This window comes from Aethina tumida, chromosome 5 (genome assembly GCF_024364675.1).
Source record: "Aethina tumida isolate Nest 87 chromosome 5, icAetTumi1.1, whole genome shotgun sequence".
Classification (NCBI taxonomy): domain Eukaryota; kingdom Metazoa; phylum Arthropoda; class Insecta; order Coleoptera; family Nitidulidae; genus Aethina; species Aethina tumida.
The window spans coordinates 26,185,140-26,212,144 of record NC_065439.1 but is presented as its reverse complement, the minus strand read 5'-3'; the positions used below and the strand labels follow the sequence as shown (position 1 = coordinate 26,212,144).

The 27,005-nt window shown below is 29.0% G+C and overlaps 1 protein-coding gene across 13 annotated transcripts in view; it reads left to right on the top strand.

Moving 5' to 3' along the window:
- LOC109602114 (polypyrimidine tract-binding protein 2) overlaps positions 1-26,460 on the top strand; it is a 319,967-nt gene extending 293,507 nt beyond the window's left edge. For all 13 annotated transcript variants that reach the window (XM_049967103.1, XM_049967102.1, XM_049967100.1 and 10 more), the window contains 8 exons: positions 20,746-20,934; positions 21,040-21,091; positions 21,262-21,567; positions 21,625-21,839; positions 22,798-22,831; positions 23,804-23,896; positions 23,957-24,251; positions 24,328-26,460. In XM_049967103.1, the coding sequence (XP_049823060.1) occupies positions 20,746-20,934; positions 21,040-21,091; positions 21,262-21,567; positions 21,625-21,839; positions 22,798-22,831; positions 23,804-23,896; positions 23,957-24,251; positions 24,328-24,460 (1,317 nt within the window). In that variant the 3' untranslated portion in view covers positions 24,461-26,460. The remainder of the gene's footprint in view (positions 1-20,745; positions 20,935-21,039; positions 21,092-21,261; positions 21,568-21,624; positions 21,840-22,797; positions 22,832-23,803; positions 23,897-23,956; positions 24,252-24,327) is intronic.
- Positions 26,461-27,005: the final 545 nt, after the last annotated feature.

Here is a 27,005-nt window from a genome sequence, read left to right as displayed (position 1 = left end):
GATGTAAGAGATGCCGGTGAAAATTGGATTTGCGATCAAAGCGACGATGATTCCTTTATGACACAAACGGTCGGGACAAGGTAAACAAACAACATTAAGCAAGATTGTTTCGTGTTATAGCTGGAGGACTTTTCTCTCATAGAAAAATTGATATCGATCCCCTCAACCGTGTGTAAATCACTTTTGTTATAGTCAATCCAATTTCAGTCATTTACCATTAATGAAACCCGCATTGAGCTCATTTTAATATTTTTAGTGTTATTATCGTGTCGTTTCCATATCGCTATGAATAATATAATAATGTACCAACCGTAAATTTCAGAAATAAAATTAAATTGATTAAACCATAAACGTATAATGAATTTTAAAATAATTAAAACTATAATAAACTATATTTTAACATAAGTATAAATTTATGCATTCAGTATAATTAAATGGATCATTATAATCGTAATTTTATACACGATAATAGTATTCAAAAAGTAGATTTTATTATTTAATTTATCGAATTAAGTGTTTTTTTTTACCACTGCCGTTTTCTGAAGCAATATTGGATTAAATGTTTGTGGGATTTAATAATAAATTTACAATAGTATTAAGAATGTACTTTTATGTCGCTGAATTTTCTCCTTTTTAAATTTGCTATTTAAATCTTTTTTAACATTTATCTGGAACAAAATTTCTTTCTTTTTAAATCATCCATTAAAAATTAACTGTTGTTGAGGAATTAAACAGCCATTTTCTGGAACAGTATTTGATTAAATGTTTGAATGATTTAATAATATTAACAATGATTCAAAATATACAATAGTATTAAGAATGTACTTTTATGACGATGAATTTTATTTCTCCTTTCTAAATTTGCTATTTAAAACTAAGTATTTATAATTTATAATAACACTTTTCTGAATCAAAATTTGACTTTTTGATAAAATTAAAAATGATGCACTTCTGCCTGTTTCTTTTTAAATCTTTCATTTAAAATTAACTGTTCTTGATGATTTAAATGACAACCATTTTCTGGAGCAATATTGGTTTCAATGTTGGAAGGATTTAAAAAATAATAATAATGATTCAAAATATGCAATAGTATTAAGAATGTACATTTATGTTGACGATATTTCTTTCTCCTTTTCTAAATTTGCTACTTAAAACTAAGTATTTGTAATTTTTTTAACATTTTTCTGGAGCAAAATTTGACTCTTTGATAAATTTAACACTTCTTTCTTTTTAAATCTTTCATTTAAAATTAATTATTGTTGATGATTTAAACAGCCATTTTCTGAAGCAATATTGGATTAAATGTTTGAAGGATTTGATAATGATAATAATAATAATAATGTTTCAAAATATACAATAGTATTAAGTATGTAATTTTATATCGATGAATTGTCTTTCTCCTTTTTAAATATGCTACTTAAACGTATGTATTTATTATTTTATTTAACATTTTTCTGGAGCAAAATTTGCCTTTTTTATAAATTTAAAAACCAATTACGTCCACCTCTTTCTTTTTAAATCTTCCATTAAAAATTAACTGTTGTTGAGGATTTAAACTACCATTTTCTGGAGCAATATTGGATTAAAAGTTTGAAGGATTTATTTATAATAATGATGATCCAAAATATACAATAGCAATAAGAAAATACTTTTATGTCGATGAATTTTCTTTCTCCTTTCTAAATTTGCTATTTAAAACATTTTTCTGGAGCAAAATTTGATTTTTTGATAAATTTAAAGACAATACACTTCTACTTCTTTTTTTAATTTTTCATTTAAAATTAACTGTTGTTAATGATTTAAATAACAGTTATTTTCTGGAGCAATATTGGATTATATATTTGAATGATTTAATGATAATAATTTTAGCAATGATAAATCTGATTATTTGTGATTTTTTTAACATTTTTCTGAAGCAAAATTTGACTTTTTGTTTGAATTTAAAAACCATGTACGTCAACCTCTTTCTTTTTAAATCTTCCATTAAAAATTAACTGTTGTTCATGATTTAAATAGTCATTTTCTGGAGCAATATTGGATTAAATGTTTGAAGGATTTAATAATAATAATAATTCAAAATATACAATAATATTAAGAATGTAATTTTATGTCAATGAATATTTTTTCTCCTTTCTAAATTTGCTATTTAAAACTATGTATTTATGATTTTATTTAATATTTTTCTGGTGCAAAATTTGACTTTTTGATAAATTTAAAAACGATGCACTTCTACCTCTTTTTTTAAATCTTTCGTTTAAAATTAACTGTTGTTAATGATTTTAATAACTATTTTGTGGAGCAATATTGACATAAATTGTTGAAAGGATTAAAAAATAATATAATGATTCAAAAAAATACAATAATAAAATGTACTTTTATGTCGATGATTTTTCTAAATATACTATTTAAAACCAATTATTTGTAGTTTTTTTAACATTTTTCTGCAAAATACATTATCGGCTGTTATATTTTCTACATAAAAATGTTATTTGTAGTAATATTTCCAACTCCGAAGTTCATTTAATTCAAACAGTCAAACAGCCTATCCCCACGTGTAATGAACGTATCAATATATCACCGTATCAAAGGCATTTTCTCCCGTACACGTTGAAACTAGTTTTTAAACCTGATAGATCGCTTTTCAATTATAGAAAAACGAGTCGCCGTCGACGGGTTTTTCGTCCGGTGCACCATTGTTTCATTCTCATTTGCACGTACCACTTTGTGCTTCATTGACAAACGCATTAAATGTCACCCTGAAATATATTGCTCCATAAACGCCTTTAAAGATGACACCACTCGTAATAGACGGACATTTGACGTAATTCATTATGGTACTGGCACATGGTCGTACCGATGTTCTGTTATTCACGGAAATCGCGTTAATTGTGCAGACATCGCTCCGTTCGCCGAAGATAAAAATTCGTAGTTCGACTTGTAAAAGTTTTTTTACGGCCGACGCCGGCCATTAAGTCGAGATTTTGTTTTTACGCTCAAACTTCTTTTAAGCAGGAGGCAATAAAGAGTGACGTTATTGCCTTTGCCAGTCCGATGACATTGTATCAATTGGTAATTGATGGGGATAAGACTCCGGTGCGGCGTGTGGGGTGCACAATGTAGTCCCGATGAAAATTTTAAGTGTCCCCGATACCGGGAGCAAGGCAGTTAAAAAGGCCGTGCTCCAAATTATTCAATTTGTCATACGGATCAGATTGCAACATTGAATGTCGCCGGTGCAAATACGATTGAACGTTCGGATAAAAACGGAAGGAAATTGGATAAGGGTACGTAAAGTTTATGGTCCGCGGGGTGAACCATAAAGTTAGGATTTGTAGGTCGACGATGAATAACGTCGTTTCGCAATAATGAATGGCGTGCGGTGGTTAAACCGATATAAACATGGGATACACGTTAAGTTTATTGGCGACCCTACTTACGTTGTCCGTCTGATGTCAATTATATTTTCATTTTTCCAACTCCATGTTTAAATGCATAGGGTCTTGTTTATTGATACGCGACCCCGAATTTATTATTTATTAGAAATTCGAATGGCACACCGGCCTGAATGATTAACTTTCGCACGGGGAATTATTCATGTGCGCATCTTGATGTTAAAATGAAAATTAAAAATACATGCGGGAGAGAACGCCGATCCGGCGCATTTCTCTATCCCATAAATAATATCGTTCCCAGGTACTATATTATCTTCACGTGATATTTTTAATTCAATCGGTTTTTCTCAACAGATGCAATCGCGTTACGCAACCGGTTCACATGTGAACTATCGCAGTCGGACCACTTTCCAATTAATCCGTAACAACGTTCGGCACTAATTATGCAACGGGAAAATGTTAGTCAGTTTTTGTGCGGCCTGTCCAAAAAGTTTTGCCAAGCCGTAAATTGTTATTTTATGTTGTCGCCATCAATCACCAAAATGAGTGCGGTTAATTAAGATGTTTATCGTAAAAGTAACGTTTACAAACAAAAAGTGTAAACGGCTACGTGCAAGAACACGTTTTCTAACAACCTCTAAATTAATAAAACACATAATAATAGGTATATTCGTTTTTTCATGCTATTAATTCCTTGGATATCGTTGTCACGAATTTTTGTTTTATGTTTTTTGTGAGCTTATCTTTTATTATACTTTCTAGAACATGTACAAGTATTTATATTCATTTATCATATTTTAGAGGATTATCTTAACTTATTTGTTTTTTTTTAATAAGATATTTACTTTTTTAGAGGTATTTTCTTAAACAAAGTTGAAGAAAACTGGATTTATCTCAATTTTGTGAGATTCACATACATTATTAATATTTTTAGTTTGGAATATTTAAAATTAAATATTCATTTATTCATTTTGGAAAATATTTTATGATTTTTAAGTCCGTAAAATTTTAAAATTTTATTCAAAATTTTGGATAAGTACAATTTTTAAATCAAAATCAGGCATATTAAGATCAAAATTCAAATTTTCTATTAATTGTAAAAAGTACAAAATTTTTAGAAAGTTTCAGATAAAATACAATACTAACATTTAAAAATCCTGAAAATTTTAAAATTTCTAAAATTTGGAAATTTTATATAAAAAAATTTGTGGATTTCAACAATTTTTTGGAAAATTATATTAAATAATAAATAAATATTGAATATTTTAAATTAAATATTTATTTATTCATTTTGGATATTTTCAATTTTTATATGAAAATGAAACAAATTAAGATCAAAATTCTAATTTGCTATTCATTAAAAAAAGTACAAAATTTCTAGAGATTAGGTAGTTTACAAGATTCATATAAAAATGCGTTAAAAAGAAAACTGAACATTTTAAGATTTCTTCAAAATATCTGTAATTTTATAACAAACGTTCCTAAATATAGACAATTTTAAGTAAAAATATATTAAATATATTCTATCAACTAAGATTTCACAATTTTTAAGGAAAAAACATAATTTGTAATTTGAAAATTTGTCCTTTTTTAGGAAACATTCAGCTAACAATATCATGAAAGTTTAAAAATTTTTAAAATTTGGCAATTTTTTATAAAAAACATACAAATATCAACAATTTTTTTTAAATTTACCTAAAATTTAAATATTTTAATTGTAAAATTTAGCATACACAATACCAAAATTACCATTTTTTAAAAAATATAACAACAACAACAACTTCCAAATTAATAAAACACATAATATTAGTTTTTTCATACTATTATTTCTCAGATATCGGAATTTTTAATTTGTTTTTATATTTATAATATTTTACATAGTTACTTTAAGTTATTTGTTTCTTTTTTTCATAAATAAAACATTTAGTTTTTTTAGAGATATTAATTTCTCAGACAACGTTGGAAAAAACACGAAACAAAACAAATTTAATATCTGAATTTTGAGAGATTTTTTGTATTTTCTTAATATTTTGAAAGAAAATAAAAGATAAAATTCAATACGTCGAAATAAAAACTGAAAATTTTAAGATTTCTTCAAAAATTTATTATATTTATTTTGTCAGCTAAGATTTCATAGTTTTTAAACAAAAAATATAATATGTAATTTGAAAATTTGCCATTTTTAGACAATCAATCAGCTAATAATTCTGAAAAGTTTGAAAATTTCTACAATTTGGCAATTTTAATAAACAATTCACAAATATCAACAATTTTTTGGAAAATTTAACTAAAATTTCAATATTTTTGGAGAAGGAAAAGAAATTATGAACATTTCTGATAATTTAAATCTTTTAAAATTATTAGTTAATAAATTATTAACTTACGTAGATTTAAAAATTTAAATTTTGAATACAGAATACAAAATTTACCATTTGTTAAAAAATATCAAGTAAATATTACAATACTAATACTAATTAATACAAATACTAATACGACTAATGAATAAAATCTGAAAATTTTAAAAAAGTTTCACAAGTCACAATTTCACTCGCAATATTTTAGACAAATTCATGAAAGTCTTTTTGAGATGAATCAGCTCAAATATTACTATATTTTGAAAAATAAGAAAATTTGATGATTTCTTCTATAGTTGTTTGGCGATATTCAATTTTTAATTGATCCAACGCCCCTTTCGCCAGAAAAGTTCTTAATCGTCCCCCTAAACCAACACGCCCCAATTTCAATGTACCGAATATCAAACCGTTCTCAGTTCATCATGCGGGCTAAATTAACAAGCCGCCGGGCTAATGAAGCCCGATTTTTGGCACGTGAACGAACCGCAAACACGTGCCCCGTTTGTCGCACACACCGACAAGGGGAGGAGGCCGACATTGTCAGGCCCGACAATGAGGTCGCGATATCATTAAAAGATAATGAAAGGACGCCGCCGTTCGAAAATTACACTAAAACACAAAACACGAGGGGCTGCGGAAATTGGTTGGAGGCGTCGCTCTTTCACCGACTGAAGCACCTGTCGCTTTTTTGCACGAGACATTCATCTTTGTTCTGTGCCGCGGACGTAACCGGGAAATAGATAAAAAACTAACGGGATAAGTAATGGTAACGACGCGGGTCACGTCAATACCGGCCAATTTATGGCGGAAGTTTTTTAGTTTTTGGCGGGGCTCGCGTGAGAAGAATTGGTGGCGCATTCGCCATATTTTGAACTAATGAATAAACTTCTTTTTAAACTAAAAAATAGACGTAATATCAGTTTGGAGGACTAAAAAATTTTTAAATGAACAAAAATATATTTAAAACTTAAACTAATAAATTTAAAAATATATATAAAATGTTATATTTTGTATTTTGAATTAAATTATGAAACTAAGTGAAGTAAAATAAATTTATTTAGACATTTAAATATTCGAATATTGGAATAATTCAATCGATATTATTATATTTAGAAGGTTTTGTAGATTTTCTATTCAGAAATTTGTTTTTAGTTGCAAGAATTACAAAAACCACCAACAAAAAGCTGATAATCAAATCACCCGGAACAATCCCATTCCGGGGACGACTTTAAATCCTCGGCGGCACACAATGAGCCCCCCCGGCTAAAAGAATACCGCCATTTTTTCCGCCAGAACGACTCAATTATTAAAATCAATCGGGCCCGCGTCGATTGTTTTCATTAGGGCCTATGAAATTTTAAATGTTAATTACCCGCGACGAGGGCGGCCGTAAAAAAGCGATCGTCCGACAAGGCGTTGAATTATGCATGGCGATCTCTTTAAAGTTAATAATAATAACGAGAATGGCACATTGAAGTAGAAGAAAAAAAAGAGTATTTGGCACCGTTCTGGATTGGCATTTTTACCGACTCGACATTTCGCTAATAACCCGGTGGCCATCGAATGCTGAGAAATGACAAAGCGATTTTAATTAATCAATCAACGGCGTTTTAATTGATTTCGAATAATTTATATGTTCGTAGTGACGACATTTTTAAATTGATCTTTTGTTTGAAGCTGGCTTTGAAGGTCTCGTTTCTGCAATACAAATAAAAAAGTCAATCTGAGAAAAGTGTCCTGGCTATTGCAAATTCATTTAAGAACTTAATTGTCTTCGAGTATTCTGTTAATTTAATGTTTATTTTTGATTTTAGTGTGAGAATTTAATTAATATGTAGACAAATACTCTTCAATTACCAAAACAACATTTTCTCTTCCTAATTTGTAGACATATTCAAATTTTCATGATTTATTTTATTAGTTATCAATTCTTAACTGATTTTTATCTTAAAAATAGTCTAATTACGTTGATTTTTTACTTAAATTGGTCAAATTAATGAAATTTTCATATTTTCATAATTTCTAATTAATAGTTAGAATTTAACTAATTTTAATCCTATTTTTTCAGAAAATTTAAAATTTATAAAATTTCTCTAAATATTGTTAATTGGATTCTCCATAAAAAATATTTAAAATTGTCTTTTTTCTTCCTAATTTGTAAAAATATTCAAATTTTCATGATTTATTTTATTAGTTGTCAATTCTTAACTGTTTTTTATCTTAAAAATAGTCTAATTAAGTTGATTTTTTATTTAAATTGGTCAAATTAAAGAAATTTTCATATTTTCATGATTTCTAATTAATAGTTAGCAGTTTAACTAATTTTAATCCTATTTTTTCAGAAAATTTAAAATTTATAAAATTTCTCTAAATATTGTTAATTGGATTCTCCATAAAAAATGTTTAAAATTGTCTTTTCTCTTCCTAATTTGTAGAAATATCTTAACTGATTTTTATTTTAAAAATTATCTATTTTTTAAATAATTTATTAAAATTTATTTGATTTGTCTTAATAATATTTAAATATACGTTTTCTGTTCTAAAATTATAGAAATTACCATTTTTCTTTTTTAGATTTGTATCTAAATTTATAAAAAGTTAGTTTGTCTTAAAAACTGAAAAATTTCTAAATTTATATAATTATTTAATATATTTTTTTATATATTCTTCAAAAACTACAAAATATTAGTTGAATTTTTCTTAATTAAAAGTTTTTAGAAATCTTCAAAATTTTATTGTTTTTTGAATTTTTCCTTAAAATTATCTATTGGTCTCGAAAACTTACAAACTTTAGAAGAAATATTCATTTTTTTAATATATTTAATTCTTTATAAATTTTCCTAAATTTTTAATTAAAAATTGTCATTCATTTACTCTTATAATTTTTGATTTCAGTCAGATTTTGCCTAAAATTGTGTAAATTTGTGAATTTTTGATCAAAAATTATAAAAATATATAAATTTTCTAAATCTAAATCTAAATTTTTTCTTCTGAATTTTTCCTAAAATATCTAATATCAATGTTTATTGATTTTTATGTATAATTTTCAAAATTTTCTAGACTTTTCTTTAAAAATTATACAATTTCAGCCAAATATTCCCTAATATTGACCAGATTTAGTAAATGTTTCTTCTAAAATTAATATGACTAAATATTGATTTATTTGACACTTTTAATTAAGGTTGCCGATCTGCACATAAAAGAACTTTGATCAAAGTCCCGGGTGCATCTACTATTAAATAAATTTACTTCACACCAAAGGAATACAGTTGTATCCACCATTCTGCACCGGCCGAGATTTGGAAGCGGTGCTGAAAATAATTACGCCCGCCTTTGTTGTTATTGTATAATAACGCAACCTTTAATTGCGTATCACTGGGTCGTTAATTCCAATTAGCGAAAAAAATGTGCACGAACGGGGGCGGGCGGGTTAACGAGGAGCGGCGGAGGTGGCGAAACCTGCGGTCGGCCCTCCCGGACTTTTATGATTTTAATGAGTTTTTTTTTTATATTTCGAGTCCGGGCCGCAACCGCGGGCACAAAGCAAACAACCCCCGCCTCGCAGTCGATGCGGCGTCGTAATTGCAATCGCATCCGATACAAAACACCGGTTCGGAGACGTCTTGGCCCTTCCGTCGCGCTGCATTCGACGACGCAAATTAATCCGCGCCGATAATTTGGAATTAGTGTCGGAAAACGGCTCGAGTTTAATTAAATTGTTTAGTGTTCGGCGGCTCGTCGGGTTCCACGTTATTTTTGACGTGTTGTCGGACGGGCGACTGCCGAAGAATATTTCGGTTTAGGTTGCGGGGAAAGTAAACGGCACACACGGATGTCGAACCGCACATAACATCGGCGGCGTTATTAATAAGACATCCTAAAAGCTCCCGGCTACACGCAGACTACACGCATATCAACCCCCAAAGTAATATCGAAAATTAATTCGTTTCCAAATTAATGGCTTAGCTAACTATATAATCCACTTATCAGCGGACGCAAATTAAAAGGGTCGTAATCCCTACGTACTAGTTCACCTACATATATTTAATTTCCTGCTAGGATTTTACAGGAGTTATGATTTAAACACCAAACACTGCGACCTAATCAATTATTTGCTCAGATCAATTTGGTTTGGTGCACACGTGTACATTATTCATGAATTACGTGTAATATTCGAATATGTGAAATTATAGGGATCATTAAATCATCAACGATAGTCGTTGAATAGTTAATGCCGTCTGATTTGGCTCTATCTCCACATTGTAATCTACGTGTGGAAGACATCGAAACATTTCAGTCCATGACGTACACAAAAACCTTAAAGACTTTACTTTACCATTTATTTATTCACTTCATTTAAGTTTTGTTCTAACTTTATTAAAATTTCTTTAAAAATTATGAGCTAAATTATTCTTAAAAATATTTAGATTTATTTTTTCTGTCAAAAAATTGTTGAAATTTTTTAATTTTCAATTCTTAACCAATATTCTTTTAAAGTTATGTATTTTTTTATAAAATTTACATTACACTTAATAGTTATCTATTCTTATTTTTATCTTAAAATTATCTAGTTTTTTAAGTTTTCTTCAAAATTTATTAAAATTTAAATAGTTTCAAACATTTTCTTTAAAAATTAAGGCTGAATTACCCTTAAAAAAAATCTAAATTTATTTTTTCTGACATGAAATTATAAAAATTTTTTAATTTTCAATTCTTAACCAATATTTTTTAAAGTTATGAATTTTTTTATAAAATTTAAGTTTTATAAGTTTTCTCCAAAAGTTGTTGGTTTAATTTCCCCCAAAAATATCTAATTTTGTTTTCTATTCAAAAATTGTAAAAAAAAAATTAATTTTCACAAATTTATATTTAATAGTTATCAATTATTAACTGATTTTTATCTTAAAATTATCTACTTTTTTAAGTTTTTGTTCAATATTTATTAAAATTTAAATAGTATCAAACATTTTCTTTAAAAATTAAGAGCTGAATTACCATTAAAAAAATATCTAAATTTATTTTTTCTGTCATGAAATTATAAATTTTTTTTTAATTTTCAATTCTTAACCAATTTTTTTTAAAGTTATGTAGTTTTTTATAAAATTTAAGTTTTATAAGTTTTCTCCAAAAGTTGTTGATTTAATTTCCCCCAAAAATATCTAATTCTGTTTTCTATTCTAATTTTGTAAAAAAAAATGTAATTTTCATAAATTTTTATTTAATAGTTATCAATTATTAACTGACTGTTTATCTTAAAATTAACTAGTTTTTTAAGTTTTGTTCAAAATAGTTTCATAAATTTTCTTTAAAAATTAAGAGCTGAATTATCTTTAAAAATATCTAAGTATATGTTTACTGTTGTTGTAGAAAATTGTAGAAATTTTTATATGTTTAAATTCTTAACTAATATTATCTATATTTTGAAACGTTGACATAAATTTATTAAAAGTTGGAGCTGGATCCACCATGAAACGTATTTAAATTTTTGTTTTCTGTTGTAACATTTTAAAAATAGTAATTTGTGATTTCTATTCTTGATTTTTATTCTAAAATTATCCATTTTTTCAGATTTTGGTTTGAGTTTATTAAAATTTAAAAAACTCCCACAAAATTATCCATATTTACGTTATTACAATTGAATATTTTTTTACACCTCGACCTAATCAATTATTTACTCAGATCAATTTGGGTTGGTGCACACGAATACGTTATTCATGAATTACTGTAATATTCGAATATGTGGTATTATAGGGATCATTAAATCATCAACGATAGTCGTTGAATAGTTAATGCCACATGATTTGGCTCTATCTCAACATTATAATCTACGTGTGGAAGACGTTAAAACATTTCAATCATTATCCATATCGTACACGCATATTTTTAGTGCCTGTATCGATTACCCCCACAGCCATATTTACCAACATTGTAATAATTTTCTGTATCTCTTTTGTTGCAGGTACGTTATACATCGGGGTAATTTATTGAAGAATCCATTAGCGGTAATGTATTATTCAGGGCACAATTCCGGGTGGTTTTCCAAAACGTCGGGTATTAAAAAGGACAAAGGCATAGTGCTGTGCATCAGTCCTAAAGAATGCACTTTGCCACACGGTTCAAATTGTCTCACATTATTCAAATTAAATGACCGGTGATCAAACAATAGTCATGCAACACGAGAATTAGGTTTTATTATGCATCGCCTCTTAGAGAGCCGCCTCCTTAATGTCCCCGACCGTTAATTCATCTGTTCACCTTGTTCGGAACGAAAATGCATGTAGATTCGACTACAAATTATCATTTGGGGGCACTAAAACGGGAAGGTTTATGAGTTTAATAATGAACGGCTACATTGTTTATACGGCGAAACACTGTCGAAATATCCGAATAATGGCACTAATAACGCTGAACGGCTTCAGCCGTGATTTAAATGCGAATGTTTTAAAGAAAATAAGTAATAGGCTTGATTGTTTTGTTCACGATCCTCCACGAAAACTTGGAACACTGAGCGGAACAAAGCTTTCTTGGATTTAGCCGTCCCTCGGTTTAGCGGAGCGTTAACTTCGGTCTTTTGACGAGATTATCGCTAATTAGGAAATGAGAATGAGTAAATTAATACGCCGGCCATGTTCCGGGGACCGAACTACAGCGGAGATTTTTCTGGAATTGCCTGATGGGCAAACAATAAATGTGGGTATACGGCCAAATAATTGGGTTATAAAGTGGAGCATAATAATTTATACAGAAAAACCATAACCCGGATAAATTATAACCACAAACAGATTATACTGTGATCAGGATTTTTATATTTAATTTCGTTTTTCCCTTAAATTTCTCTCCCCTACTTCACATTATTATTTTAATTCTTAAATTTTGATTTATTATATTTATTGACCAAATTTCAAGTCGAAACTAAAACATTTTGAGAAAAATTATGAACAACACTTATTCTAGAAAGATTTACTGCCTTTAAACACCTTTTTTTATATTTTTATTGGTATATTTTTAGTTTCAAATGAGATTCTTCAATCACATTAACTTGCAAATAAATACTAATTAAATTTTGACTCATTAAATCATGGTCTTTTGACCTTTTGACTTCATTTTCTAAGGCAAAACCCCATAAAACTCTTTCCGCCGTGCGAAGCGTCAAAAAGCCGGGGCGAAAAACACACTTAACAGATACAAAGCAACAGTCGGATGCCTATAAATCAAATTAGCTGCCGTCATTTTTTCCAGCCGCGTCCTCCCGGATTGAATGCAGCTTTTTAACTTGACATTATCAAGGTGCGCGACGATGAATCGATGGGTCGCGTCGTCGGCCCACCCTTCGAATATTGTCGCCCGCAACAAGTCATTAATATCCATTTTTCACTTTCATTAATCTTCCACTGTCGAGTGTATTTTTTTCCTCTTTCGCGCCGTGTCCGGTTTTTGCGCCGCCGTTCATTAACATGCAGATAAAGTCGTTCATTCAGCGTGGCCGAGAATCGATATTAATATTGCGCCGCGATCGCAACAACCGCGTGAAATAATGCCCCGACGAACCCGAAACGATTCCTGGAGTGCCGTAACTTCTTTCTATACAAAGAATTAGTGGCTGACTGAAGTAAAGGATCTTTGTTGTTGTATTCCTTTCAGTCACAATCAGCTTATGGATTTTTTTTTTTGATGTCAAGTAGAGTAAGGTAATTTTGTACAACCTTTTTTATATCTCAGGTATTTATAGTATGACAATGGTAATTGTTAACTTTTGTTACCTATATAATCTGATACAATTTTAATTAAGAAATATAATGCTTATTAGCTAATATTTACTAGTAAAATATTTGTTATACTTATCAAATAATATTTTCATTTAAATTGTATTCGATCACAATGCTAAATATTTTTTAGATTAAATTTTAGAAATTATTATATTTTAAAATTATATTATTTTATACCAAAAATGAAAAAATAAAGCCTTATCCACAATAAATCTTTGAAAATTTTTTATTTAAAATTTAAAATATTTTTTTCTTCAATTCAAAGGTTAATTTAGAAATTATTAATATTACTAAAATTTTTGACGCCAAAAATCCAAAAAAGAAGCTTTATCCACAATAAACTTTTTATTAAAAATTCGAAATATTTTGTTTTTTTTTCTTTAATTCAAAGGTATTATTTCAAAATTTATTTTAAATTATCATTAATAAAGTTTACGATACCAAATATCATAAAAAACTAATGAAACTATATATCTTTTTTTAGAAAAAATCATTAATATATTCTATGTATAAAAATGACACAAAATGTTATTCAGAATAAAATCAAACAAGAAAAAAATATGTAGGAAAAGCCAAAAAAGAATGATATATAACATTATATATCTAAAAAGCTTTTTAATAGACTAAAATCTTTGATATATTCAATATAAGTAATTTTCTACCTATAAAATTTACCCAGAAATGATTTTATTAAAATAAATCCGAACAAAAAATTGTTTGGCAAATTTTCTTTTTATTTCAATTGAAATGATATCCAAAATATTTTTTGTTTTATCTTTCAATTCAGAGATTAAAATTTATTTTAAATTAATGTAATCAAGATTCTTGTTACAAAAATTTAAAAAAAGAACCAAGATTTATCCGTATTTTAGATGTAAAAAAGCTTTTTTAATAGAAAAAAATCGTTAATATATCCAATAAAAGTTATTTTCTGTGTATAAAAATTACTTAAGAGTGTTTTTATTGTTTTTCAGAATAAATCAAACAAAAAATTAGAAAATCTGCCAAAAATTCCTTTTTATTGTTATCTCTGAAATGTCATCAAAAATATTTTTTTTATCTCTCAATTCAAAGATATACGTGTTAATCCAAAATTTATTTTAAATTAATATAATCAAGATTCTTGATACAAAAAGTCAAAAAAGAATGAAACTTTATCCGTAATATATATATCTAAAAAGCTTTTTTAATAGAAAAAAATCATTAATATATCCAATAAAAGATATTTTCTGTGTATAAAAATTACTTAAGAGTGTTTATATTTTTTCAGAATAAATTCAAACAAAAAATTAGAAAATTGCAATTTATTGTATTGCATCTCTGTTTTATTTCTCAAGTCAAAGATATACGTGTTATTTCAAAATTTATTTTAAATTAATATTATCAATATTCTTGATACGAAAATTCTAAAAAGAATGAAGCTTTATCCACATGATACATTTAAAAAGCTTTTTTAATATAAAAAATATCATTAATATATGTAATATAAGTAATTTTTTACGTATAAAAATTATTCAAGAATGATTTTATTGTTTTCCAGAATTAATTCGAACAAAATATTAGAAAATCTGCCAAAAATTCCTTTTTATTACTATCTCTGAAGTGATATTCAAAATATTTTTTGTTTAATCTCTCATTTTAAAGATATACCATACGTGTTATTTCAAAATTTATTTTAAATTAATATAATCACGATTCCTGATACGAAAAGTAAAAAAAAATGAAGCTTAATCTACATGATACATCTAAAAAGCTCTTTTAATAGAAAAAATATCATTAATATATCCAATATAAGTAATTTTCTGTGTGTAAAAATTACTCAAGAATGTTTTTATTGTTTTTTAGAATAAATTCCAACGAAAAATTAGAAAATCTGCCTTAAATTCCTTTTTATTGCAATTTCTGAAATGATATCCACAATATTTTTTATTTTAACTTTCAGTTCAAAGGTGAGCTCGTAAAAATGAAGCTTTATACATAATATATCTTAAATAAAACTTTTTCCTGCGTTATTTTTTATTGCCGTCTTCGAAATTGTTAATATTTTATGCCTTTTCCATCAAAATTATATTTTTATTTAAAACTTTTTTGCTTCGTGAATAGCAAATCAAAGATACTAGAATTATTATAAATTTCATTTGAAATTAAAATTGTTTAGATATTTAAAACCAAAATAAAAAATATGTGTTGCTTTATTCAATATATTTGTTTAATACTATAAAAGTATCTGAGGAGGGGCAAAATAAATGAAACAAAAAATTTATTTGACTTTTTTATTTAAGATTTACACAATATTTTTTCATTCATGGAAACCAAACAACCAAAATGAACCAGTCCTGGACCCCCTGTACTTGATTACCGCTCGTGAATCGGTTATCCAGTAATCACACAAATTGAAACACTATCGGCCCCATTTCAAACCCGATACGACGACGTGTTTGCCCGTCGCTCGTGTGTATAATTCCATCGTTGAAAGATAAATCCTCCGGATGCGCCGGGACACTTTTCGCTTGCAAAATGAGAGGGACAAAACCGACCGAACGGGCAGGTAATTCGTGTAATTACACCGGTTCAGCGTTTCGCGGTGATTAAGCCACCATTTTTCGAACGGGGTTGCTGCACTGACCGCACGTCCCGTCCGTCGCAGTGCCACTCCGGGTCCGCCGTCCTAATACCGTTATCATAATGCCGACGCCGGCCAGTTTATAATGCAATTATCAAAATTATTTCGGCTGCACAAAGCGGATTAATCGTCGGTTGCACGTCTGACGGCCACTGACAATGTAAATTAAACAACCCCATCCCCCGGTCGAGTGGGGAAAGAATCTGTTAAGCAGTCCACGGACGCCGGATTCTCACGTTCATCGGGTGTCGGGGAACACGGAACGGGAGACGGCCATTAAATAATTACGGGGCCCGGCACCGTACGAATCGCCAAAGTGGCACTAATGAGATCTGTTAATAGTGCATGATACAATTAGCGCGTTTGGGCGGATTAAAAACAAGAGAGAAAAAGTGTGGCGGAGAACGACGGAGAACGGCGGACGAGTTTAATGCACTTAACCAATTACGTGTGCTTTACGGCTTGGAAGGCTCACCTGTGTATCAGGCGAACGGATTCGGAATACGGAAATGTCTATTATGAAATTCAATTAATTCCAATTTTTATTCCTTTTATATGGATTATTTTAATTGGGGTATAAATTACCGTTAATATTTAAAGTAAATGTCTTTCTTATATACAAATAAATATATAAAATATGAATAAATCTAAAATCGAAGTTTGAAACTAAACATAAAATTACTTTTTATAAAATATTATTTAATTAAATATATTTTATACTAATTAGTTATAAGAAATTAATTTTAAATAAATGTATACTTTTAATTTAAAACGTTTTATGACTGTTAAAAATGATGTAATTTATTAACAAGTTAATAAAAATTAAATAATCAGAAAGTATAATACAACATGTTACTAATAATTTTAACGAACATTTTTAATGTTTTACTAAATTTAATTAAATAGAAAACCTTAATAAATTTTGCACTTTATACAAAATATAAATTTAAAATTAATTAATAAATTTAATAAAAATATTTTTGGAAGTGATAATAAAAATATAAATTACAAATTAATTACATAATTATTTTACTGTTAGTTTTTATTATAAATTGTAATCTTGATTAATAAGTAATTTTTTATGATATTAAAATAGAGATTTGGTATTTAACACAAAAATATTTTACTCTTTAAATGAGAAAATCCATTTTTTTAAATTATATTAATGTTCTCAAAATATATAATTAAAACAACTTTAATAAAAATATTTACTATATTTTATAAACAGTTATAAATATGTATAAAGTAAATTTATAAATTATTTAAAATATTTTACTATTAAATTGGTACTCGAAATTAATAAATAAATATTGTATTTTTTATGTATACATCTTAATAAATATGTTAAATTTTACCTCCAAATAACACAAAAATAATATTTAATTTATAATAAAAAAATCTTAATCATTTTTTCAGATTATTCAAAAATATATATATATACTTAAAAATAAATATAAATTGGTTGTTGTTTTTCACAAATTTTGACAATAAATAAAAATTAATAATATGATGTCCATTATATAAAACATTTAGTATTCTATATAAAAGAAATTATAAATAATATTTATAATAATAATTTTTTATATTTTAAATCTGAATCCACTATTTTTTATCAAAATACTTAGATATTCTTCAAGATTTAATTTAAAAGAAATGTTAATTATTTTTTATATTTATTTTTAAATATTAAATTAAATAAATTAATATTTCGATTTTAACAAGCATTTAAAATTAAAAATTTAAATTTTGATTATCTCAAAGAAAAAATATTGTATATTTTATATTAGAAAGATTTTATTGAAATACGTTAATTATGCACATTTTATTAAAATGTGAATTTTAAATTAAATAAATTTAATATAAATACTTTGACATAAGAAATTTTAATTTTTTGTTCAAATATGCCAATATTTCTCAAAATATCATTAAGAACGCTTAATATGTTTTTTAGATTATATAAAAATGCATATTTTATTTGATATTAATTAATAAATTTAGTAAAAATATTTTACTTTTTTATATATTTTAACTTTTTAACAATAATTAAGAATATAAATTATAAATTAATTAATATTTAAGATATATTTTAATATTTTTATCACAAATATGAATCCAAATTAATAAATAAAAATTATATTTCTAAATTACCCATTATAATAAACTTTCTATGCTAAATCTGTTATTTATCTCAAAGTAACTCAAAATAAATCAAAATCTTAATTATTTTTTATATTGATTTTTAATTAATAAATTTTAAAATACTGATACTTTTTACACTAATTGGTACCACAAATTAATAAATAAATATTTCGATTTTAACAAGCATTTAACATATTTTTTATAAATTTTGATTATTTATCTCAATCCGCAAGATTTTATTGAAATATGTTAATTATGTACATTATACAAAAATATGAATTTTAAATTCATTAATAAATTTAATAAAAATATTTTATCGAAAATTTTTGCAATAAATAATAATTATTAATCATATTCAGTTTTTATAGTTAACATAAAAATGTTTTTATATCTTTCTATTGTATTTGTTAAATTCATTTATTAAAATGTCTTTGAATAAAATATAATTTATATTATTGAAAAAAACAGCATTAATTAAAAATATAATTATTAAATATTTAAAACCTAATTTAAATATTAGTTTCTTTCGTAACAAAATAAACTTAAGTAAATTATAATTTAAAACTTTCTATAATGTGTAATAAAATGTCGTAATTTATAAGGAACTCGATGAATATTAGATGAACCAACGACAGTAATTATTATTTAACGAAAAATATTTGTAAAAAAATATATTTTTTTTTACAAAAATAATCATTTAAAACTTACTAAACAGGATAGCCGATAAATGTTTATCCAGATATATCAAAGAAAATAATTAATTTAGCATAAAATACGAAAATAAAATGTTTTACTTATGTTTTATAAATGCTAATGCAGATTAATGAATAAACATGGTGTTAATCATTTGTCTTGTGCATTTTAAACTTAACAAACTAATTAAATATTCATTTTCTTACTAACTTTACCTTTAAAAGTAATCCCTTGAAGGTTTTTCGAGTGCCATTCATTAAAATTATATATTTTGTCGTTCTTCTTCATTACATGCATTATTATTAGTTATATTTCTATAAATCAGTGTAAAGTATTTAAAACTTGAGCAATTCAAAATATGATAAACTAATAAAACGACTCTAAATCAATGCGCATCGTAACAAGTAATAACCATTCGAGTTTGCTCAGTTTTATTACTTCCCAGAACCTTATTACTTTATCTCAGTAAAAATCTGTGGCATAACTGTCGTTGTGATTTACGCGGTGCATTAAATGAATACTTGGCAAGAAAGATGCAGTTTTCCAACTAAATATAATCGCGATTTTGAGAGATGTGGCTCCGAGTGTGGAGACATTGTTCCGCTGAAACAATGCCGAGCAATTCGAGTAATGTCATCAAACAATTTTAACGTACAATGCCAATAAAGACGAAAATATCCCGTGTACTAATTGCTACTTTTGCTCTTTTATTGTCTACAACAATTTTCTTTTAGTGTAATTAATTAAGGTCACGTCGAATGATTAAATAAAGTGAATACCTGAAGTTGTACGAAAGTGAATTCATGTTAACAAAACAAATTGCCTTTACAAGTTATGAAATCCATGTTTTCGACCTTCCGGGGAATAAGATGATTAATAATACATCAAAATAAGTCTCCGGGGTTGAACCAACGACGTTTTTCCCTTTGGCATTTCTCCAGAGAACACTTCCCACTAAATTCGGAAACGATAAAAATGCGTCGTCCCTTTCCTTCAGAAAAAAAGGAAACAAAGAAGCCACTTTGGGAACAAATTCCTTTCTATTACGACAATTTTTTCCATTATTTTAATTAAGATGATCAAATTGTCAGCAAATTAAACTGTATTCAAACATCTTGAAGTCAAAAATCTCTGAGTGCCACAAAGAACCTAGGTTGAACCATTTTTTTTTCTTTCTGCTCATTAATGATTTATTTTTATCCATTAATTGGAATAATCAATTCTGTCACTTGTTCATTCATTTGGAATTCACATTTCAGGACTTAATATATTATAGTAGATGTAAAATAAAACATTAAATATGAAAATGAAGTATATGATTACAAAATAAGCAAAATGTTTCACGCACAATTCGCATTGCCGTAATTAAAAATTCTTTTATGGGTTTGAACTCCGGTCGAACCCCGTTCCGTTTCGATTTTCACTCCGACCCGTAAAAACGCTCGTTAATTCGTCCGACACACAACAAGTGAGTCCTAATTAGATTCTTTCGGTTTTCCGCCGTCAAAGTTTGCCGTTTTGCATTACGAAACTCTTAATTCCGGCAACGGGACGACCTTATAACGATTACGGCCGCTGCGGCAAGTCGGAAATTGTTCGCGGATAATAAGTGCCTGTCGTACGGATTTTAACAAAACGTCGCCCTTTCAGTCGGAATTACCGGAAGGTCAATTACTGGCCGGAACTTCCGATACTTTTCGTGCCATTGAACGTGTAAACAAAAACTCTTCGGGTCGATGCTTGCGATAATTGTACTTATTTTTGTTTGTGGTTTTCAGAATGCCTCTGCTCAAGCCGCCCTACAGGCCGCCCAAGCCCTGTCGATCACGCAGAACTCGGTGACGCCGGCGCCCACACCCACGACACCCGTTACCAACGGTCAGGACATACAGGGCGGTCCCAACACAGTACTCAGGGTCATCATCGAACACATGATCTACCCCATTAGTTTAGACATTCTGCATTTGGTAAGGGTTTATTCGAGTTGGAAAAATGGCGAATGCGCTCGCATCCGCCAAAATTTTAACTACCATTTATCTACTGTGATATTAACTCATTTATCCCGTTTTCAGATATTCCAGCGATTTGGAAAGGTTCTCAAAATCGTTACATTCACCAAAAACAGTAAGTAGCCACTACATAGAGAGAATTAAAAAATAATGGTACAAATTATGGTCCTCAAATAAAAGACAAGTAAAATCTTCAAGATTTTTTATTGTTTAGTGTTATTTTTCAACACATTGTAGTGGTGTAAAAAAGGGTTGAATCAAACAATTAATAATCTTTTATTTCAGACTCGTTCCAAGCGTTAATCCAGTACCCGGACACGCAATCGGCACAACAGGCCAAACAGGCGCTGGACGGTCAGAACATCTACAACAGTTGCTGCACCCTCCGCATAGACTACAGCAAAATGTCGTCGCTGAACGTCAAGTACAACAACGACAAGTCGCGCGACTACACGAACCCCAACCTGCCGACCGGAGACGCCGGTGGGGCGGGCGACCAGCTGGCCCTTGGCGGATCGCTGGCCAGCGGCCTGGGCGCCGACATCCTCCTGTTGGCTGCCCAACCCAGACTAGCCAGGGAACGATTGGCAGGTACCTACAGTTCAACTTTAAAACCACGCAGTGTCTACAAGTAAAGTTTAATTACAGATTCGATATTGGCGGGCGCCCCCGGAGTGCTGAGCAGTCCGTTCATGCACGGTCTGGCGTCGCCGTTGGCGGCTCCGTACGCGGGCAGCGTGGCGGGCGGCATCCCCGGACTGGGCGGCTTCGCGTTAGGTCAAACGGCACCCGGACTGAGGGGACTGACCACACCCGGACTGGCTCTTGCCACCGTTTTACTCGTTAGTAATTTGAATGAGGAGGTGAGTAATCTGATGTGGAAGCAACGGTTATTGATGATGCTGGGCGTTCGGGGTTGAAGTAAATCACATTTTACGTGTTGTAATCTGAAATCGCTATTATGATATGAAATTCATCAGACATTTGTGATCTGCTTTAACTTTTGCTCGCTCCAACAACTCCAGTATAAAAGTTTAATTAGTTCATATACAGTTCACCAAACTTTAATTAATTTAACTAACTAGTGTGTAAACACTGCAGCAGATTTTTGGAACAACACAGTGAACTGCATATGTCAGACCTAACAAAAATGTGTCTATTTATTATTAAAAACAATAACCAAATTGTATATAGCATTAATCATCTAATCATATATTGATCTGTTATCATACCTAATTTAATAAATAAAATAAGTCTGTCTTATTGGATAAGTATTAACCAACTTCAGTTCAAAAATGCACAGTTTTTTTCGATGAGATATGCTATATATTTGGCGGGGCTTCGGAAATATCGGCAGACACCAAACTGATTTAGGACATAGTATAAAATTATCAGTTCCAAAACAGGCTGAGTTTCTACTTCGCTGTATTACCCTCATTCCCTCACGTGTCAATTAATTAATTAATCAGCTCGCGAAACTGGAATTCAACCGTCTGTCTTGGACACTTAGTTTTCTTAGATATTTGTAGACCTAGATTATTACAAAACAAAATTTATTAGTGCTCTCCTCTGTCACCTGTTTATTTGTACACTCTGTAGGATATTCTGAAGCCTCGAGTAGAAAATCGAAGTGGTACTCAATTTTTTTTTTGTTTGTTTTTGTGATACTGGATTTGAAACAATAGTGAGAGATTTTTGTACCGAAGTCTAATATGCTGTTTTTTTCTTTTTTTTACATTTGCTGCCCCTTTGCGGTGGCAAAAAAATGCGCCTACCTCTCTGTGCCACGTTACATCCTCCTGTCATCTTTCTCTATTGTAGATGGTCACGCCTGATGCTCTCTTTACACTATTTGGTATGTTTTCACACTTAATTATATCAGTCCGTTTATTGTGCGAACTCTGTTCTTTTAACCATTTTTATATAATCGATTTGTTGTTTTAACTTTGACGATTGGATGATTGAGATTTTTTCAACGGTAGAAAATTGAGGAAACGTTACACCACACAACGTTTGTTTTGTATTTGAACGATATAAATTAGCGAACGGTATATTCCTCAGTTTTCCGACCAATCAATAACATTCATAATGTCTAGTTTTTTGGCTGTATTTAATTTTCCATAAACTAGATTCATACAATTATTACTACTAAATCAATGGAATGACTGATAACAAGTATTCAAATTGGATATTTTAGTACAGTTAATACATTAACTGACTGGTTATCACAATTCTTTGTATAATGATGCATGTGTAAATTAAAATAACAGAGTTTTGTATCCATTTTACTTAAACCGTCCTTAACACGTGATTTTATTTTAATTGTATATTAAAAATGTTTCCAACATAACCACATACTAAATTATTAATCACATAACACATTAAAATGACAGTTTGGTTTAAGAAAATTGGATATTCCAAGATCATTACAGTTTTTTGTTTTGTGAAATGTGTGATTTCTTTATAATTATTATTTAATTAAGCTTTCTGCTTAGATTCATCCTACCATTTTACCTATATTAAAACAAGTCAGATTTGTGATTTACATTTTACTTTTCCTTCCCAAATTTATTTTGGTAGATTTTGTTATGTGTTTTACTTTTCCTATTTGTTTTGCATGTTTTGTGTTATTTAATCAGTTTATTTATTTACATTGTGTTTGTATTTTAATTCATTCGAGTTCCTCGTAATTATCCTTAGAACGTTTTTTCTCATAGTCTTTTACATCATTAGCGTACTTAGTTATATCCTTTTTTTAAAGCGTACACACAATCATACAAAAACATGAATTTGAATGAGTTTCTTACGTTTGTGTCTGGTTCCTTAGGCGTATACGGGGACGTACAACGTGTGAAAATCCTCTATAATAAAAAGGACTCGGCCCTGGTCCAATTGGCAGAACCGCACCAAGCACATTTAGGTAAATACACCTTTATTATAAGTAAACATTCAGTAATTAATTAATCATGTATTATTAAAGCGATTACACATATGGACAAACTGAAGGTGTTCGGCAAGAACATCAGAGTGATGCTCAGCAAACACCAAACAGTACAGATGCCCAAGGAAGGCCAGCCCGACGCCGGCCTGACGAAGGACTACAGCCAGAGCCCGTTGCACCGGTTCAAGAAACCAGGCTCCAAGAACTACCAGAACATCTACCCGCCGTCATCAACGTTGCACCTGAGCAACATACCGGCCACCGTCAACGAGGACGACATCAAGGAGGCGTTCACCAAAAACGGGTTCACGGTCAAAGCCTTCAAATTTTTCCCGTGAGTACCCACTCGTTTTCCAATCGACAATAGATTTAACATGTCTCTATGTTGTGTTTGTTTGTGTTTTTTGCAGAAAAGACAAAAAAATGGCCCTCATCCAACTGCCAAGCATGGAGGAGGCTGTGATAGCCTTGATCAAGATGCACAACTACCAACTATCTGAATCAAATCACCTGAGGGTCTCGTTTTCGAAGTCGAGTATATAATGGGACCCCGAGCCATCGTTATCTCCAAATAATTCTAATATGTAACATTAAAAAAAAACAACAAAACAAGAAACAAACTACAGTATTCATTCCACACTCCATGTCATAGACACAAATAAAAGTCACTATTTTTTGACATGGCGTATATAGCGACATGGTAGCTAGTTGATACAGCGCTTATTTATTAATATATATTATTATATAGACTGTTTTTGGCAGGTTAAGCTTGAGTATTTGTATTCGACAAATCAGTATGATTTTTAGTATTTTTTTAAGATATATTGTTGCGACGCCTAAGTTGTAATATTATAAGTTTCCTTAGGTTTATTGTAATTGTTATATACATATATATTATAGTATTACTTTTATTTTCTTACTCTATGTTTCCCACATCCTATTGTTTGTATTCCTTACTTAAGTATTCTATTTTTATTATAATTGCGTTTGTTATTCAGTATTGAATGGCTTTAAAAAATGTAAAATTAGGGAATAGGTTACGTGTTTGAAGATTGGAACTATTTCGCCGCGACGATGTTATTTTTTGTAAGTTTATAGAAGAAAGTATTTAATACATGTTAATGAAAAAAATATTAATAAACGAAGGAGACAAAAAACTATACGAAGTCGTGTCGATGATGAGGATATTAGGGCTTGTCACATGTGTATTTACAGTACTCGAGAGGTTGTTGTTGTGTAATTTAAAATAAATAATAGAACGGCCTCATTAAAAAAATGTAAATGCATGGACAAACCTACAATAGTTTTTAAATGGCTAGTATTGTTAGACAATGTCGTGGATTTCTAGCGTAAAGAAAAAATACAGTAGTTTATAGCCAGTAAATCTAGATATTAGGGTAATCACAGGGTGTAGTTGTACCCTAGAACATGGGGTTTATTTACACATTAACAGTTTTTGCTAGGCCAAAGTGGCGCCAGTAACTGAAGAGATTACAGCACGGGTAAATGACGATTAATATGTATTAAAGGCAGTGTATAAAGAAACAAACCCTTTTTGTTGTATAATATATTGTATAGTCTAATTGTCTTGGTTGTACAACAATTTTTAACAACACAAAGACAATTAAATATGTAAATTATGATAAGCACACATGTGATGCTGCAAATTTGGAAGCAGCATGTAAAAATAAAATATTTGTAAATGTTGCCAAATTTGAAACTTGTTCGAATTTATCGCTGTGGTCTTTAATGTTACCTCAGAAATACGATTTCTTCATAACTATTAGCTGTTAATGACTAAATAAGCATCATTTTCTTGTAGATACAGGTAATCATGTTGGTTTTGAATCTCATGCGAATCTCTTCGTTATTTTTTTAAGGAAAAATGTCTCCTTGATTCTTGTTTCGCTGTTTGAACATGCTTGCCTGAATCTTATATTTAAATGAAAAAAATATATACATTTATCTCTATCTATATACTATAACAATTTGACAATCATAAATCATAAACGTTTAAGTTCTCAAACGCAGATGCATTACTGAATAGAAAAACGCGTGATCTAAATTTTTCCAAGTTTATCTCTTTTTAAGGAAATAAAATGCAAAATCAAAATGTGTCGCTCTTAAAAGATATCTCTATTCACAAAATTCTTTCTCGCACAATCAAGCTCAAATTTTGTGAACATTTGAAAGTTATTGTTGTTGTGATATTGGTCTTGTAAAGGAAGAATTTTTCACAGGAGGTATTTTTAGAATGACATCATCGGTCGAGATGACATATCGCATGCATGCAATTTGCCAAAATTAATGAGTCAATATCTACAATATAATTGTGTGTAATATGTCTTAAAAGATATATTTTTTTAATATCTTCTCTGATTTCTTATGTGCGCACAACGTGTCTTTCACTATTTATGGATGTCCTACGTTTTTCCTTGCTATTGTATTACTTTCTCTCTGCTTCTCAGGTTTATTTTAAGTTTATAATCTTATGCATTTATTCTATTTTACTTTAAAAATGATATTAAAAATTTTGATTTATATTTTTGTTTTTTATTTTTTGTTCCTTTTTTTATTGTTCATTGGTGAGTGTGTGTTACGACGGAGTCGGAACGGAGAGTTGGAAGTTATTTCACATCATTTTTAAACCACAATAATGATGTGAAAAACTCTGAAGGACCAAAATAGTTACATTTATCCAGAAAAAATATATTTACAAGGGACCAGTCTTTTCTCGCTTGACAATATATGTGAAAATCTCTTTAAAAAGACATTTCGTGTGTATTTATCTTACATATTCTAAATATACAATGATTTAAATCTTTAAACTCGCTATGACAATCATTTTACATAAAAGGGTATTGAAGATTTTCATTAAACAGAATAAACAATATGTTTTACAAGCACGCTGTATAAAATAATAATATTTCCTGCTTAAAGCATCGTATTTTATTTTTAGGAATGAGGGATCAAAAGAGTGTATGTACTTTAGAGTCTTTGGACCGTTCGTAACACATTTACCCAATAATTAATTTGTTTTGATTTCTGTTAGTTTTTCTACTTAATTGCTTAAAACAGGGTGTTCAAA